Here is a 16,042-nt window from a genome sequence, read left to right as displayed (position 1 = left end):
TTGAAGTCCTCTCAGGTTGGTCCAGTCCGGGTAAAGGGAGGGATTTAGCGAACTCCACAAAAGTACTTGGTCTTTCCTTCAGCTCCGCCCCCGTGAAGCAATCACAAACGCCTGTGATTGGTCAGGGGCTCTGGAGGCGGGGGCTCCGAGCTTGGCTCCGGGTTCTCCCGGACGGTCCCGGCGGCAGCTCGGTGGGCGGCATGTCCGCGAGTGAAGAGATGCGTGGAGGTGCCAGAGGAGAGAGCACTACTGCTACCGGCCCCTTCAGCTTCAGCTCGGAACCAACGCTGGAGGACATGTAAGCCGTCCTTGCCCAGCATGAGCTGGGGAGATCGCCCCTCCTCCCTCCTTTCGGGTAGGGTCCCTCCACGTGTTCGGAAAAAAAGGCTAGTAGTGGCAGTGCTCAGGTTCTAGTTCTGGGGGCTGACCGCAGGCGAAACTTCTAACCTTCTCCTCTGCAAAATGGGCTTAACTATACACATCTGAGGCAGGGGACCTACCGGAGTACGGTGATGCTTCTGCCCTGCCTCTGCCCTCCAGGAGCGGGAGGTAGGATGGGAGCAAATGTAGTGTTGAGACATCGAAGACATTTCTTTCTGGAGGAAATCCAGGAGGGCTTCTTGGGGGAAGTGTCCTGGGGCTGCATTCTGTAAAATCAATAGGATTTAGATATGCAGAGACAGGGTTATTCCAGGTGGAGGAAAACTGCAGAAGCAGCAACAGGAAATGGAATAAAGAAAATGAGGGTATTATTCGATTTCGATAGTTTAGGGTCTGTGTAAGGATGCACCCATTTTACAGATGAGAAAACCAAATCCTCTAAAACAGAGATGACCTGTTTAGGCCATCCAAAGAATTAGTTGCAGAATCCTCTCTGACTCGCATGCCCCCATTGCATCTCACTGAGTACCTGCCAGGGCCCTGCATCTCCTCCCCCATCCCCTAACCTTGGACCTGGACTTCCACCCCTTTCTCCCATTCTAGCCGCCGCCTCCATGCTGAGTTCGCTGCTGAACGAGACTGGGAGCAGTTCCATCAGCCTCGAAACCTCCTCCTGGCCTTGGTGGGGGAAGTGGGGGAGCTGGCAGAGCTCTTGTGAGTAGATGACAGGTTTTCTGGAAGAGTCTGTTGAGGAGGGGAGGGGAGGATTCATTTGACCATCAAATATCCATGGATCCAGTTTCTGCTCCTCACTACCAAGCTTTTCTGTACCTGGTTGCTGGGCATCCAGAGAGATGACTTATGGGTCTGCTGCCCTTTAGGGGCTCCCAGTCTCCTGGGAGAGAAAGGCGTAAAAACAGCAAGGCAGATCCAGGTCTGAGAAGGGGTGGTGGGAACCTTCCTATACCTCTGCCTCTGAGGTAGAAAGGCTGGTCTTCTATAGAAGGCATTCCAGAGAGGGGGAACCACATTTGCAAAGGTAGTGAGATGGAAAAGGGCGAGTTAAATTCAGTGAGAATGTAGGAATTCAGCGATAATGTAGGATTCCTTTAGTGTAAGCTTCTTGACAAAGGGTGAGGGTTTTGTATCTGTCTTGTTCTCTGGTGTGTCTCAAGTACCCGACACACAATAAGTACTCAATACATATATCTCTTGTGGCTGCGGAGGAGAGGGGTAGGATAGGAACACAGAATGGTAGGATTTGGCTGGGAAGTAATGGAGTTCTGGACAGAACACCTGACCCGATTTGAGTGGTAGAAAGATCACTGTACCTGCAGAGTGGATTTGATCCCCTAGGAGAATTGTGTCAGGGGAGATCAGTGAGGAGGCTGGTGTAGATGAGGCAAAATGTGGTGAGGACTAAACCAGGGTAGTCTCAGGGGCATGGAGAAATGACAGCACAGATGTGTGAGAGGGCAATCCATTCATTCATTCATTACAGGTCCATGAGCACCGTCTGGGTGCTAGGTCATCTAGAATCAAGATATGGTCTTGAACAAGATGGATACGCTTACAGTGCAAAGAGACTGACAATAAATAAGTGAACTAACTTTAAAAGATATGGAATTGTGACAAGTTCTAGGAGGCAAATAACACGAGGTGTTGAGAAAGAAAGTAACAGAGGGAGAAGGCTGTTGTAAGGAGGTAACATTTGAGCTGAGACCTGATGGGAAGCATGGGTGGGGTAGAGCATTCAAGGTCGAAGGAGCAGAGTAAGTGCAAAGGCCCTGTGACAGTTTGGCCTGTTTGCAAGACAGACGAGGCCAGAATGAGTGGCTTTAAGGGGGCGGGGGGGCCGGGTGAGAGGGAGCATGGTGGATAATGACATTGGCAGAGACAGGAGTCATTTCATGCAGAACCTGGAGGGCGAGGTAGGAGTTTGGATTTTATTCCAAAAACAGTTGGAGGAGTTGTCATTTTTGTTTTTGGCTGTGCTGGGTCTTTGTTGCTGCATGTGAGCTTTCTCTAGTTGCAGTGAGTAGGGTCTACTCTCTAGGTGTAGTGGCTTCTCTTGTTGCAGAGCATGGACTCTAGGGCACTTGAGCTTCAGTAGTTGCAGTGCATGGGCTCACAGTTGTGGCACATGGGCTTAGCTGCCCCTATGGCATGTGGAATCTTCCCGAACTAGGGATCGAACCCGTGTCCCCTGCATTGGCAGGCAGATTCTTAACCACTGGACCACCAGAGAAGTCCAGCTGGGGGCGTTTTAAGCAGGGGAGGGATGAAATGTAATTTGTTCTTTTAAAAGATGGTATGGTAAGAAGCAGAGAAGGCGATGGCACCCCACTCCAGTACTCTCGCCTGGAAAATCCCATGGATGGAGGAGCCTGGTGGGCTGCAGTCCATGGGGTCGCTAAGAGTCAGACACGACTAAGCGACTTCACTTTCACTTTTCACTTTCATGCATTGGAGAGGGAAATGGCAACCCACTCCAGTGTTCTTGCCTGGAGAACCCCAGGGACGGGGGAGCCTGGTGGACTACCATCTATGGGGTCGCACAGAGTCGGACACGACTGAAGCGACTTAGCAGCAGCAGCAGCAGCAGGGTAAGAAGAGAAGATGAGTTAGCAGACTTTTGCAGTGGTCCAGGTCTAAGGTTTAGTCTGGGGTAGAAGTGACTGGGGGTTGGCAGGTAGGACTGGGTCCCAATAAGTGAAATGTCCTCTCCTTGGCTTAGGTAGGGACACAGAGGTCTGGGTGAATCATCTGATGAGGTGTCTTCCCCACCATAAGGAGTCCAGGGCCCAGATGGGTTGACTTGTCCTGGAAGAAACTTCCTAGGAGGTGGGAGTTCACTGCTTCAAGGTGTGGGCTGATCCTAAGAGAGGTGGAACCCACTGTCCTAGCTGTGTGTGCCTGTCTTGTGTGTTCTGTCCCCAGTCAGTGGAAGCCTGATGAGGAGCCTGGGCCCCAAGCCTGGTCCCCCAGGGAACGAGCAGCCCTTCAAGAGGAGCTCAGTGATGTCCTCATCTACCTGGTAGCATTGGCAGCCCGCTGCCGTGTAGACCTGCCCCAAGCAGTGCTCTCCAAGATGGACACCAACCGGCGACGCTACCCAGCGCATCTATCCCGTGGTTCTGCCTGCAAGTATACAGACTTGCCCCAAGGGGCCACCTCTGAAAACCAGGCCGTGGGGCCTGCAGACCCTGCCTCTGAGTCCACAGGTCAGGTCTCAACCTAGAAACATGGGCACAGAACCTGCAGCTCAGCATGGCCTCTGAGCAGCAGAGGCTGCCTGGCCAAGGTACCTCATTCTAGTTCTTTCCTAAGAGGTCATGGACCTGGGGCTATACTTCTTGAGGTCTAAGGCCCCAGAACCTCCAGAAGATAGCCTCCTGTTTTTTTCTCCCTCAATAAAACTTTTGGTTACCACCTTCTAGACTCTTCCTAGGGTAGCCGGGGAGGCTCTGTCTCAGTCTACGCTGGAGAGGGGCACCCGGAATGCCTGGGAGCCCAACTCCCATGTTTTTCTATTGTATCTCCCACCTGCAGAGCAGAGAGATCTGATTTCTAGAAAGTTCCCTGTCTGATCTCATGTAAGTCCCTTCCCCTTCTCTAAATAAGATCAGAGGCTTTATGTAGTGTTGGATAGGAGCCCAGATTCTGGAACCAGGCTACCTGGGCTCAGATGCCATCTTTGGTACTAGATGATGTTCATTATGGAGCTTCTCAGGTGGTGTTAGTGATAAAGAACCCACCTCCCAATGCAGGAGACATAAGACACACAGGTTTGATCCCTGGGTGGGGAAGATCCCCTTGAGGAGGTCATGGCAACCCACTCCAGTATTCTTGTCTGGAGAATCCCATGGACAGAGGAGCCTGGCAGGCTACAGTCCATAGGGTTGCAAAGAGTTGGACACGACTGAAGAAACTTAGCATGCAACACGATGTTCATTATATTTTTATCTTTCTGTACCTCCATTTCCTCATCTAAAATGGAAATAATGGTATCTACTTAGTAGGGTTGTAAGGTTTAAATAAGCTATTATATTATAAATAGAGTGCTGGACTTCCCAGGTGGTGCAGTGGTTAAGACCCCACACTTCCAATGCAAGGGGCCTGGGTCTGATCCCTGGTCGCGGAACTAAGATCCCATATGCCACATGGTCAAAAAAAAAAAAAAAAGTAGAGTGTTTAGGACAGTGTCTGGTGCATAGTAGGTAGTTGTTAAGTTTGCAGTTGTCGTTATCAGTTTGCTCTTCCAACTCAAAAATTTCAGGGGCCCAAGGCAGGAAATATCATGTTAAGGCCAGCCTGGGCCTAGGGCTGAGTCCCAGGCCCCAGTCTTGTCCATCAGACCCCAGAGCTGTGAGAGCCCTCTGCCGCTCTCCCTTGGCCCGCAGCACAGATCAGGGTCAGGTCTGTCTGGTGTGGAGCAGAACAAGGCTTCTTTTCTTTTGGACCTTGGAATGCCTAACACTCCCCATCCCCTCCCGCGGCCTTCCTTCCCAAGGCCAGTTTGTTTGTTCCACTTCTATACCTAGTGTTGGGAATGTATGATCCACACGTTGTGTGACCTCAGGCACATCACTTCCTTTTCAGAGATACCTGTGGCCTGCCTCCTTCACCCTATTTCCACATCAGTGAAATGAAGCCTTCCACTTTACTGGCCTCAGTCCTCTATTTAATGACCTCACTCCCTCTTAACCAGTGACCTCTTTTACTTCCCTGGTAAGAGAATTCATCAGACTGGAACTGCTGTAAGTTTCCAAACCTTCCTTTCCTCTTCCCAACAGTGATAGCAACAGCTTTATCTTATTGATCTCTTATTTCATCCTGTCTCCTTGATCAATTATCTCCCCTCTCCTCTATATAATCAAGGTCTCTTCCTTTCCATTAGCCCTTCCCATCAGCCCATAAAGCATAATCGAGCCTCTTCCCTACTGATAAGGAAAAACGGACAAAACTCCAGCTACTCCCATGGTGCTTTTCATAGCCAAGCCACCCACTCTGCTTCCTCATTTCTGCCCTAACCCACTCAAGGTTGGCTTTCACCCCCACCCCTCCCCTAGAGGGGCTTCCCTGTTGGCTCAGGGGTAAAGAATCCATCTATGATACAGGAGGCGTGTGCGTTCAAACCCTGGGTCAGGAAGGTCCTGTGGAGGAGGAAATGGCAATCCACTCCAGTATTCTTGCCTGGAGAATTCCATGAAGAGAGGAGCCTGGCGGGCTACAGTCCATGGGCTCATAAAGAGTCGGACACAACACGACTCAGCATGCATACACCTCAACTGAAACTGTTCTCTTCACTTTCCCTGAATTCACACACACAGTGGTCACCAGAGCAGCATCTGACAGCTAAGTTTCCTCTGTGAAACACTTTGCTCTAGATTTCCCAGACACTTTCGGTTTTCTTTCTACCTCTGGCTGTTCCTTTCCAGATTCACGTTCTCGAGTACCCTTTTCTGGATGTGGTGCCATACCTTCCGGACCTGGCATCCCTGACCTGTTACTTCTATCACCTCCCTGACGCCTCCACTTACTTCACACTCAGTATGTCCAGACTGGGCTGCAACAATGGCCGCCACCTCAACTCCCGTCCTGCTCATCATGTGTCCCCATTTCAGTGACACTGCCTGCAGTCCCCCAAGCTAAGAAGTGAAATCAGCCCCAACTCTCCCGTGTCCCAGGTCCACGTTAACTCCTGTGAATTCTAGTTCTATGTCAGATCCCTCCCTCCCCTCTAATCCCTCAATTCTGTGGCCTCTCAACTGTTCACCTGGCTTTCAATGTCCTTAGTGGTCTGTCTCCTGCCAACCTCGTTTTTGGTCCCTACATTCCACTCCCGGGATGTGTGCAAGCTCTAACAAGTCTGCCATGCAGGTTCAGGGGCTCTCGCCATACTTCCCCAACGCCAACTCTCTTGACCTTAAGACCAGCTTAAAAGTCACCTCTGAGGGAACTTCCCTGGCAGTCCAGTGGTGAAGACTCCACGTTTCCAATGCAGGGGGGTGCAGGTTCCATCCCTGGTCAGGGAACTAAGATCCCTGCAGGGCACAGCTAAAAAAAAAATGTCAACTCTGGGAAGAGGTTCTCTAAACTCCAAGATTGCACTGAGGACCTCTCCTATCCAACAGCTCCACCATCATCGTCCCAGTGACAAGGGACTGCTGTCAGTCCCCCAAGGGACTACTGACGCTGTCAGTACCTGATTACCTGCAGAAATAGAGGTAAAATGAGTTACCTAACTTTGTAATGCTTTGATGATGAAAATGAGCTAGTAATAATGTAGCACTTAAGGCCTTTAAACTCTGGTGGTGCAATGGTAAAGAATCCGCCTGCCAATGCAGGAAAGCCAAGAGACATGAGTTCAATTTCTGGGTTGGGAAAATTCTGAAGGAAATAGCAACCTGCTCCAGTACTCTTCCTGGGAAATTACACGGCCAGAGGGGCCTGGTGGGTTACCATTGACAAAGAGACATGAGTGAGCATACACCTGCACACCAAGTTGCCACTATTGCTTCTCTTTGCTAGACTGAGTTGCATGAGGTTCATGCCCGCTCACCAAAGTTCTGCGAAATGCAGTGCCCATTGATTACGAATGTGACAAATTTATGAACCTTCTAGATCTGAGTTCATGAAGACATAACCAAGGAGCAAGTGTAGAATGACTCCACACCCACAAACCCAGTTCCTGGAACCCTTTTGGGCTTATAGCCCCTCTTGAATCCATGCCGATTCACCTAAGCCTAGGGAGACCCCCAACTTTCTGCCTCTCCCCACCCACCTCATTCACAGGCACAGGTGGGGTGAGGATATAATACTTTATTCACTCTAACATGGGCGGAGGGGATGTAATGAGGGGGAAGTGGGCACGTTTCCAGGGATCCCGGTAGGGGAATCCTGTCTCCCAGTTCCAGGGCAGCCAGGCCTGCCAGTCCCATCCTATTCAAGACGCTGGTGGTGGGGCGGGGAGTTGTCCAGATTAACGCAGCCCCAGGTTAAGATCCCAGAGTGCCTCTCCCCACCTGGAGGCTCGCACCCCGCGGAGAAAAGAAATGGCGGCTCAGCTGCCCTCACAATCTGGGCAGCGCTCGGTGGCAGTGGCTCCAGCTGGTAGCTTGAAGTCCCGGCCGCAGCCGGCGCAGATATAGAGACGGCGCCGCATATGCGCGCGACGGTGGCGGATGAAATGCGAGCTGAGGCGGAAGCGCCGGCCGCACTCGGGGCAAGGATAGGGCCGCTCGCCAGTGTGCGTGCGCGCATGCTCCGCCAGGTTGGAGCGGTGGCCGAAGCCGCGGCCGCACACAGGGCAGCGGTGCGGCTTCTCGCCTGTGTGCACGCGCCGGTGCTTGGCCAGCGCCGAACTCTGGGCGAAGCGCGTGCCACAGTCGGCGCAGGCGTACGGCCGCTCGCCCGTGTGCGTGCGTCGGTGGCGCGCCAGGCATGAACTGCCGCCGAAGGCGCGTCCGCAGTCCGGGCACGCGTACGGCTTCTCGCCCGTGTGCACGCGCAGATGCTGTGCGTAGTTGGAGCTCTGCGCGAAGCGGCGGCCGCATTGTGCGCATGCGTACGGCTTCTCGCCAGTGTGGCGCCGCCGGTGCTGCCGCAGGTTCGAGGCGGCCGAGAAGCGCTTGTCGCACTCCGGGCACTCGTAAGGCCGTTCGCCCGTGTGGGTGCGGCTGTGTTTGGTCAGCGCCGACTTCTGCGAGAAGCGCCGGCCGCACTCGGTGCACGCAAAGGGCCGCTCGCCCGTGTGTATGCGGACGTGCTTGGCCAGTGTGGAGCGGCGTGCAAAGGCGCGGCCGCAGTCCCGGCACGCGTGTGGGCGCGCCGGGTCCGCAGACGGCGCTGGCGCCTCGCTCGGGACCTGCGGGGAGAGGGGAACAGGTCAGCCCTGATGGAGAGACCCAGGAGCCGGAGACCTGGGGCTCCGCCAGCTGCAGCCTCTCCGTCCCCCGTTTTTACAGTAGTTAAAAGCCAAGGGGTGCACCTCTCAGGGCGGTTGTGCACGTCTAATGAGATAATTAACGCACATATCACAATGCCTGGTGTCGTTCCAGCTATTCTTTATTAATTCAACCAAAATTTATTGAGCGCGTAATGTGCCAGACTCGGTTCTAGGAACAAGGGATTCAGCATTAAAATTTTTCTGAATTCATAATTTCAGGAAGAATGGATGAAAGGGGTGCTGGTACTGGGGGGATGGCGCAAATTTAATTAGGGTTAAGAAACCTCACTGATGTCATGAGCCTTTACCTAAAGGAGGTGAAAGAGCAGGTTCCAGAAGGGAAAGCAAGGCCCCGAGGCAGGAGTTTTTCTGTTCCAGGAATGGCAAGAAAAAGTGCCTAGGGCAGAACACAGGAGGGGAGGAGTAATCCATGGAATGGTCCTTAAGGCGTTATCTTAGCCTTGAATGAGAATCTGATGAGGAACCAGTACAGGAGATGTCGGAAGGTTCTGAGCAATGAGGTAGAGATAAGACTCATATTTTAAAAGGTTCCACAGAATAAAGGAGGAGAAGGGGCAGAAACCCACCGAGGAGGCCCCTGTACTGCAGGCCAGAGAAGACAATGGGTTGGACCCAGGTGACAGAGGTGGAAAGTGAAAGTGGTGAGAAGTGATCTGCTTCTGGATATATTCTGCAATCGGAGACAGCCAACCTAATGATAGATTAGACATGAGATATAAAGAAAGAGGCGTCAAGATGACTCCAAGGATTTTGAGCTTAGCAATTGCAAAGGCAGAGTTATCATCTACAGAATGGTAGGTTGGGGGGGGCGGGGGGGGCAGTTGTGAGGGAACAACGACTTGGTACCTGTGATCTGTTTCTGATCCTATCCACAGTTGTCCTGGACACATCTGGAGCTCAGGAGAGAGGCCCAGGCTGGAGATGTAAATTGGGAAGACATCAGCCTGCGGGGGATTTTTAAAGCCTTGAGACTGGATGAGTTCACTCAGGGACTAAAGAGAACTGGGAGGCAAGATGCAAAGCAGCCAGCAAAGGAGATTGAGCAGCCAGTGAGGTCAGAGACCCAGGAGAGCATGGTGATTAGAGCCAGGCTACAATCAAGTTCAGGCTCTTTAATAAACTTTTAAGAGCAAGCACCTATCATTTTTTTAAGCTGCACAAAAGGCAGCAAGGGTGAAACCCAAATATTCTGAGGCCTGAAATGAAAAAAAAATTGAGAATAAATCAGTTTCATGAGGTCTGGGTCTCTAGAGATAAAATCAGAAAAAAGAAATGCTTTATAAGAGGCAGATGAAGGGAAAACAATTTGTACTAACAGTAAAGAGTACTGAGGATACACTGCTTCCTTCGTAGAAAAGAGAAGGCTCATCCTAGCAAAAGTGATGTTGAATCTCTACTATGGACTAAGCAGAGCTTCCCTGGTAGCTCAGATGGTAAAGTGCCTATCTGCAATGCGGGAGACCTGGGTTTGATCCCTGGGCTGGGAAGATCCCCTGGAGAAGGAAATGGCAACCCACTCCAGTACTCTTGCCTGGAAAATCCCATGGACAGAGGAGCCTGGTAGGCTACAGTCCATGGGGTCACAAAGAGTCGGGCACAACTGAGAGACTTCACGTTCACATTCATGGACTAAGCAAATAGAACATTAATTCATGACCAAGTGCAAAACCAGACATGTATTAAGGATAAGACAGCATTAGCTTCTGTCTCCCCATATTCCTTCTCTACCAAGTAATTATCATTATTCTTTTATAGATAAAGAAACAAGAGAGGTGACAACTAGGGAGTAGTAAGGCCTTTTTCTGAAATTGTAAGGAGAGCAGCTTCAGGGCCTTCAAGATCCTTTGTTAAAGACAGTAGCTTTTGGGACTCCCCTGGTGGTCCAGTGGCTAAGCCTCCATGCTCCCAATGCAGGGGGCCCTGGTTCAATCCCTAGTCAGGGAACTAGATCCTACATCCCACAACTAAGACCTGGCACAGCCAAAATAATCAATTAATTAATTTTAAAAAGACAGCAGCTTTTTGGTAACCACCTCAGAAATGTGGGGCTTCCCCTTGTGGCTCAGCTGGTCAAGAAACTGCCTGCCATGTGGGAGACCTGGGTTCAATCCCTGGGTTGGGAAGATCCCCTGGAGAAGGGAAAGGCTACCCACTCCAGTATTCTGGCCTGGAGAATTCCATGGACTGTATACAGTCCAAGGGGGTCGCAAAGAGTCAGACATGACTGAGCGACTTTCACTTTCACTTTTTCAGAAATGTGGAAACAAAGCAGTTTGAAAAATTAGTCACCAACCAAAGCAACCCTGGCTACAACAGTTTATATAATGATATTACTGATAACAACATTAGACCGTAAGATTTGACAGTGTTGTTATGTACATTATATTATTGTATTAAATCTTCCTGTTACCCCTCTCCCCCAGTCCTACCCCCGGGATCAGGCCTTATCTTTTGGTAACAGAAAACTTAGCTGAAAGAGATTAAATTGATATAGCCCATGGGAGTCAGGACTGACTTTTTAGAGTTCTCATCCTTCAGCAGTAGGCTACACTGCTTCCCTGCACTCAGAGTGCCAAGATGTGCCAGCGGCTGGATTCCAAGTGCCTGGCACTCTCCAAGAGGGATTCAAGGTTAAAATACAACTTGATACTTTAAATTGAGAAACTCCCCACAGCAATTTGGCACAGTCTGAACTCAAGGTCACACTTTCCAGTCTTGCCCTGGTTTTAACAACTATGGGGTTTATATTGTGGAAAGAATTTTTCTCATTATATCTATATTTTTCTGGCCCATTTTTTTCTTTGGCACCCTTCCTTTAGGTAACTGACCAGTCTGAGGACTTTCTTAACCCTGGATTCACTAATTTGGGAAAAAGAAATTCTTCACACAAGTACCCTTGGAATCTCTAACTCCAGGAAGAAAGGCCTTGGATGCTCCAGGAAGAATCTTGGTAAGAGGGGTTGAGTCTAGCTCATTAAGACCCCAGGCAAGTCCCTCCCTCCCCCTGCCTCACTGAACCAAGGAGGGCAAGGTAGGCTAGGTAACATCAAGTATCTCCCGACTTGAAGTATGCACATCACAGAATGCAAAAGGCTTCTAAGTATTATGTAGGCTTACTTTTATCTTAGTATGATCATCATGTATTTCTCTTCATGGTTATTAGAAAAACAACAGATCACATGAAACCCACAGTTTTATAAGCATTATTGTTCAGATGAAGGTAAATTTATTTATCAAAACAATGTGAATCTATTTGAAGAAGGCAACTAAATGAGCACAACAGGTGAGCAATAGACACGTGAATGAAGTTTGGCAAATACTAGACTTACATGTCTTTTCAATTCTATAACTGTCAGATTTTAAAATTAGAATAATGGGTATCTGCACTCTTAACATGAGGGCACTAGGGGGATACAATGTAGTATAATAATATGATAATCCAAGTATTTAAAGTTAGTGATTTTTGTCTTTCTGCTTAAGTTAAAAAAAAGAGCAAGCGTTCCAGTTTCTTCTTCAACCATTACTTTTCTAATTAATAAATAACTACCATTTACTAAGCACTCACTATGTGCCAGGAACTGCAATAAATACTTTCACCCATGTTCTTGTTTTAAATTCTCCTAACCCTTTGGGTTAGGTTGTATTAGCTCCATTTTAAAATAAGGATAGAAGACTCAGAAGTAAGTGACTATCAAGGCCCTACAGCTGATCCATCAGCAGGGCCAGGGTTTACACTGGAAGGCTGTCATTGTCCAAAATGCCTTTTCTCTCAGCCATGATGCAATCCTATCTCACTGACAAGTTTGAGGTCACCTCCACAGCTTGTCTCCCTCCCCTGGATTCTTTTAGCTATCTGAATCTCCCTTCTTTGGAGTACAGAGTATAAAATACAATCCTGACCTCCCTCACTCATTGCTATAAGAAGGGTGGTCCACAGACCAGCAGCGTCACTGGCAACTTGTTAGAAATGCAGAATCTCAAATCCCACTCCAAACCTACTGAATCCGAATCTTCACTTTAGCAAGATCCCCAAGTGGAATGTATGCATGTTAAAAATAAAAGCTGATCTAGAAGAGAGGCGCACTACTTCCAGAGAAAGCAGATGGGAAAAGTAAAGAGCATTTTACAGGCCAAAAGACCACATGGGCAAAGTCTTTGAGGTCAGGTGTACTTGAAACTGGGGCATGGGAAGGATGCTGACTGACTAGAGATGAAGCCATGAGGTCGAAGGATGAAGAGCTTGGAATGCCAGGCATGGGAGCTTAGGGAAACAAAACCACTCAAGGTTCGATTTTAAGCAAGGAAAGACAGAACTGAATGTACATAGAGCCCTCTGGGAAAAAAATCTTTCTATTCATTAAGATAGTTTGGATTTTGATAGGGGGTGAGAGACTACTCTACTCCCTGCGTGCAGCATAATTAGGGCCTGTCCTGGACAATGACTGGCCACGGGACTGGGTGAGAGCTGAGACTCATAGAATGTGGACACTGAGCTTTGGAGACCACTATTTCATAAGAACCCAGACTCAAGGAGACCACACAGCAAGTTGATGAGCTATTTTGTGGGCACAGTGCTAAATCTTTGTGGGATGTGTGTGTGTAACTCATTTCTACTCTCCTCCAAATCCAGTCACCCACGTGATATTTAGACTAGATTTCAAGGATTTTACTTTCATTATCTCATTTTATAGATGAGAGAGCTCTTGAGGCAAAGCTGGTAAATGTGGTCGTTAGGATTTGAACCAATGCTTTTAACCACTAAGTGACACCATTCAGAGTGTAGCCCTACCGCCCTTTCATGACTAGCCATGCCTACCTCCACCCTTCCCATCCTTAGCTCCAGCCACTCCAATCAGTGTTTCCAAATATCTCCCTCTTTCCATGTTCCCTCCACTGCTGCCACTACCTTAGAGCAGGCTATCAGCCTTACCTGACCTGGTCTCCCCATAACAGCCAACGATTCTTCTAAAAAGGAAATGTGATCATGCCTCTTCTCTGATTTGAAGCTTCTCATGGCACTGCGTAACCTAACACAGTAGGTACAAATCTATAGGCTGACTATACGCAAACACTCTGGTCCATCTGTTTCTCTGGCCTTATCTTTTCTGAGCACTTGCTGTTTCCTTATCCTGGAATGTCCTTCCTCCTCCTCTATTTGCCATATTCCCACTAAGTTTACAAGGCCCATGTTATTTCCTTGAAACCTATCCTACTGCCTTATTTGCCTTCAATCCTCTGTCTAGGCCTCCATGTTGGTTTCCCTGTTCACATCCAGCCCCAGGATTCAGCCTTATTGAGGCCTTGATAAAAATTAATTGAAACATCTCCAGAAGGATGACCTCGCCCAAAGTCCTGAACTTTAGGAGGAAGAATGAATAATAATAGCAACAAATATGTACAGAATGTTTATTGTGTGCCAGACACAGTTCTAACTCTTTACAAGTATCAACTCATTTAATCCTTCCAATCCCAAGAAGTAGGTGCTATTATGATTTCACTTTTACCAATAAGGAAACTGAGGCACAAAGAGGTTAAACTTGCCAAAGGTCACACAGCTGGTAAGTAAGTGATGGAGTTCAAAGTCCACCCTAAACTCTGGAGTCTTGAGTTCTTAACTTACAGGCCAAAGGAGACCAGGGGATTCACAGGGCCGGAAGAGGCAGGCTGAGCTAGGAGGATGGGCCAAAGAGGCCTGAGAAAAACAGAACTAAACGGGTCAAGGCAGTGAAAGCTCGGAGTCCTAACCACTGAACCGCCAGGGAATTCCCTAAATAGTTATTTTGACTGGAAGAGGAGGCCACAGAAGCCAGCCCCCTCCCCCTAGGGCCCACCACACCCACTAGGGGGCAGCAGAACTTTCTTTTCCTGGGAACTGGCCCCTGTGCAGGAAGAAATCAGGGAACCCGGGCCCAGAAACCCTGCATATGGACACAAGGGCTGCTCTGGCTGTGGGTGGGAGTGTTGTCGAGTTCTGGGAAATAGAAATATACCTAGTGGAAGCTAGGGTCCTGAAAGGGGAAATCTAACTCATACTTTGATCTCCTTAAAACTCCCCTCTTTAAACCTTCCACACCCTTGTCAGTCTAACCCTGCTACACATCAAGCTCCACGAGAAAACGAGGAGGGCATTTACTCTCCAGCACCCAGCACAGAGCCTGGCACAGTAGGCGTGACATCTGTATTGTGGCAGCATGGACAATGGGACAGAAGGATGGGTGACCAACTCTGAGATTCTAAGCCCGAGAGTCCAGGGAAAGTAGGGGTAGGATCCCCAGCTTCTGACTGAGGGAGGATGGACCTGCACCAGATTTAGGGCCGATGGGACCCCCGTGGTGTGGGACACGTACCTCCTTGTTGTCCATAGGGATCTTGAGTTTCACCACTTCATACTTCTCTTCACCCTCTTCCTCCTCACCCTTCACCAGCAGCACCATCTCCTCTTGCATCTCTTCCTCCTCCTCCTCCTCCGTCTGCTGTTCACCGGGCATCTTGGTGTCCTGGGGCAGGGAGCTGAGTCAGCTCAGGACCCGCCCCCCCCGACCATGGCTCTGGCCCACACAAGACGATGCAGCCGTGGCTTCTCCTCCCATGCCCAGATCTGTGTCTGACCCTCTTCCCTGTATCCCAGCCCGGCCCTAGGCCCCAGCCTTGTCCCGGGACCAGCTCGAAAGACTCGTTCACGCTACTCATCCTGGCATTCAAGGCCCTGAACACTTCGAATCTCCAGCCCCGGTGAGACGCCACCCTCCCCGCGCTGAGTCACTCCCAGGAGCCTGGGTCAGCGGCCCGGAGCTCTAGGGCACGGGCTGGAGGCGGGATCGGGGCGGAGACCCTGGGGGCTGCGCACTCACCAGCCGCAGGTTCGGGCGCTCGCGCTGCCCCAGGCCAGGGCGCCGGGCGGTTGGGCACTCTGCGACGCCGCGACTCCGGGGGCGGGGAGTGGGCGTGGCCTCAGAGGCGACCGGCCATTGGTTCAGAACACATAACTCCGCCCCCGAGGGGGAGGGGTCAGAGGACCCAGGCGTCCGGCCCAAACTGCCCTGGGAGGGTGGCAAGCCCACACCCAGCGCCTTCCGCTATTCCCTAACTCCTAAAGACCCCAGGCCGGCCTATTCGGTGTTCAACGTCCTCACAGTCCAGTTGTGACCTACCTTCAAGGCTCGTTTCCTGTGGCCGGCTCGGAGGTCTCCGTGGCGGCCAAGCGCGTCTGCTCCGCCCGAAATAGGCCACGTGCACTCCCGCCCCTGCCTGGGCCTCTCGCTGGCGCCCCGCCTGGAGGGCGGACCCTGTTGCCTTCTTACCTCCTTCCTTCCCTCTTTTTGCCTCTTCTTCCATCTTTTCTGCTTTCCCGGCACTGCCTTGGGGCAATGGTCTCTGGGATAGCTTGCCCCTTTAGTACATACTTAATTAACAACAGGCACCCAAGTTATCGCTGCCATTTATTGTGTGGTGCGCCTCTTGGGCGCCATCGTTACACCCCTGATCTCCTCACAAAGCTGGGTCCATTTCACAGATGAGCTAACTGAAGTTCAAGGAGGTAAACTGATTTACCTAGGTTCCACAGTAAGTGTCGTCATAGCATCTCTGACAGCCCAGTAGCCGAAGTGGAAATTTATAGCACACAGACCAGATCCAGTCCACAGAAGTATTTTGGCCCTCAAGTTTAAAAGTAAACTTCAAAAAAAGCCT

General features: G+C 50.3%; 2 protein-coding genes across 3 annotated transcripts; one reads left to right on the top strand and one right to left on the bottom strand.

Moving 5' to 3' along the window:
• Positions 1 to 121: 121 nt before the first annotated feature.
• DCTPP1 (dCTP pyrophosphatase 1) lies at positions 122 to 3,813 on the top strand. The gene is made up of 3 exons (XM_055561436.1): positions 122 to 298; positions 985 to 1,095; positions 3,322 to 3,813. Exons 1-3 carry the CDS (start codon positions 201 to 203, stop codon positions 3,620 to 3,622), a joined length of 510 nt encoding a protein of 169 aa, XP_055417411.1. The 5' UTR covers positions 122 to 200; the 3' UTR covers positions 3,623 to 3,813.
• A 3,373-nt stretch (positions 3,814 to 7,186) lies between these two features.
• ZNF771 (zinc finger protein 771) lies at positions 7,187 to 15,864 on the bottom strand. 2 transcript variants are annotated; one of them, XM_055561947.1, is made up of 3 exons: positions 15,505 to 15,864; positions 14,701 to 14,850; positions 7,187 to 8,251 (listed from the first exon to the last, which is right to left on the bottom strand). In XM_055561947.1, exons 2-3 carry the CDS (start codon positions 14,839 to 14,841, stop codon positions 7,448 to 7,450), a joined length of 945 nt encoding a protein of 314 aa, XP_055417922.1. In that variant the 5' UTR covers positions 14,842 to 14,850; positions 15,505 to 15,864; the 3' UTR covers positions 7,187 to 7,447. The 2 variants fall into 2 exon arrangements, with proteins under 2 accessions (XP_055417922.1, XP_055417920.1); XM_055561945.1 differs by lacking the exon at positions 15,505 to 15,864 and adding an exon at positions 15,205 to 15,288.
• Positions 15,865 to 16,042: the final 178 nt, after the last annotated feature.

This window comes from Bubalus kerabau, chromosome 23 (assembly GCF_029407905.1).
Source record: "Bubalus kerabau isolate K-KA32 ecotype Philippines breed swamp buffalo chromosome 23, PCC_UOA_SB_1v2, whole genome shotgun sequence".
Taxonomy (NCBI): domain Eukaryota; kingdom Metazoa; phylum Chordata; class Mammalia; order Artiodactyla; family Bovidae; genus Bubalus; species Bubalus kerabau.
This window is presented reverse-complemented; position numbering and strand designations above follow the sequence as displayed.

Excerpts from the sequence above, each read along its gene's own strand:
- DCTPP1 (XM_055561436.1), top strand. The coding sequence starts at position 201 with ATGTCCGCGAGTGAAGAGATGCGTGGAGGTGCCAGAGGAGAGAGCACT. Across the intron at positions 299-984 it reads GAACCAACGCTGGAGGACAT|CCGCCGCCTCCATGCTGAGT; the intron begins GTAAGCCGTCCT and ends CTCCCATTCTAG. Across the intron at positions 1,096-3,321 it reads GGGGAGCTGGCAGAGCTCTT|TCAGTGGAAGCCTGATGAGG; the intron begins GTGAGTAGATGA and ends TTCTGTCCCCAG.
- ZNF771 (XM_055561947.1), bottom strand. The coding sequence starts at position 14,841 with ATGCCCGGTGAACAGCAGACGGAGGAGGAGGAGGAGGAAGAGATGCAA. Across the intron at positions 8,252-14,700 it reads TCCCTATGGACAACAAGGAG|GTCCCGAGCGAGGCGCCAGC; the intron begins GTACGTGTCCCA and ends CTCTCCCCGCAG.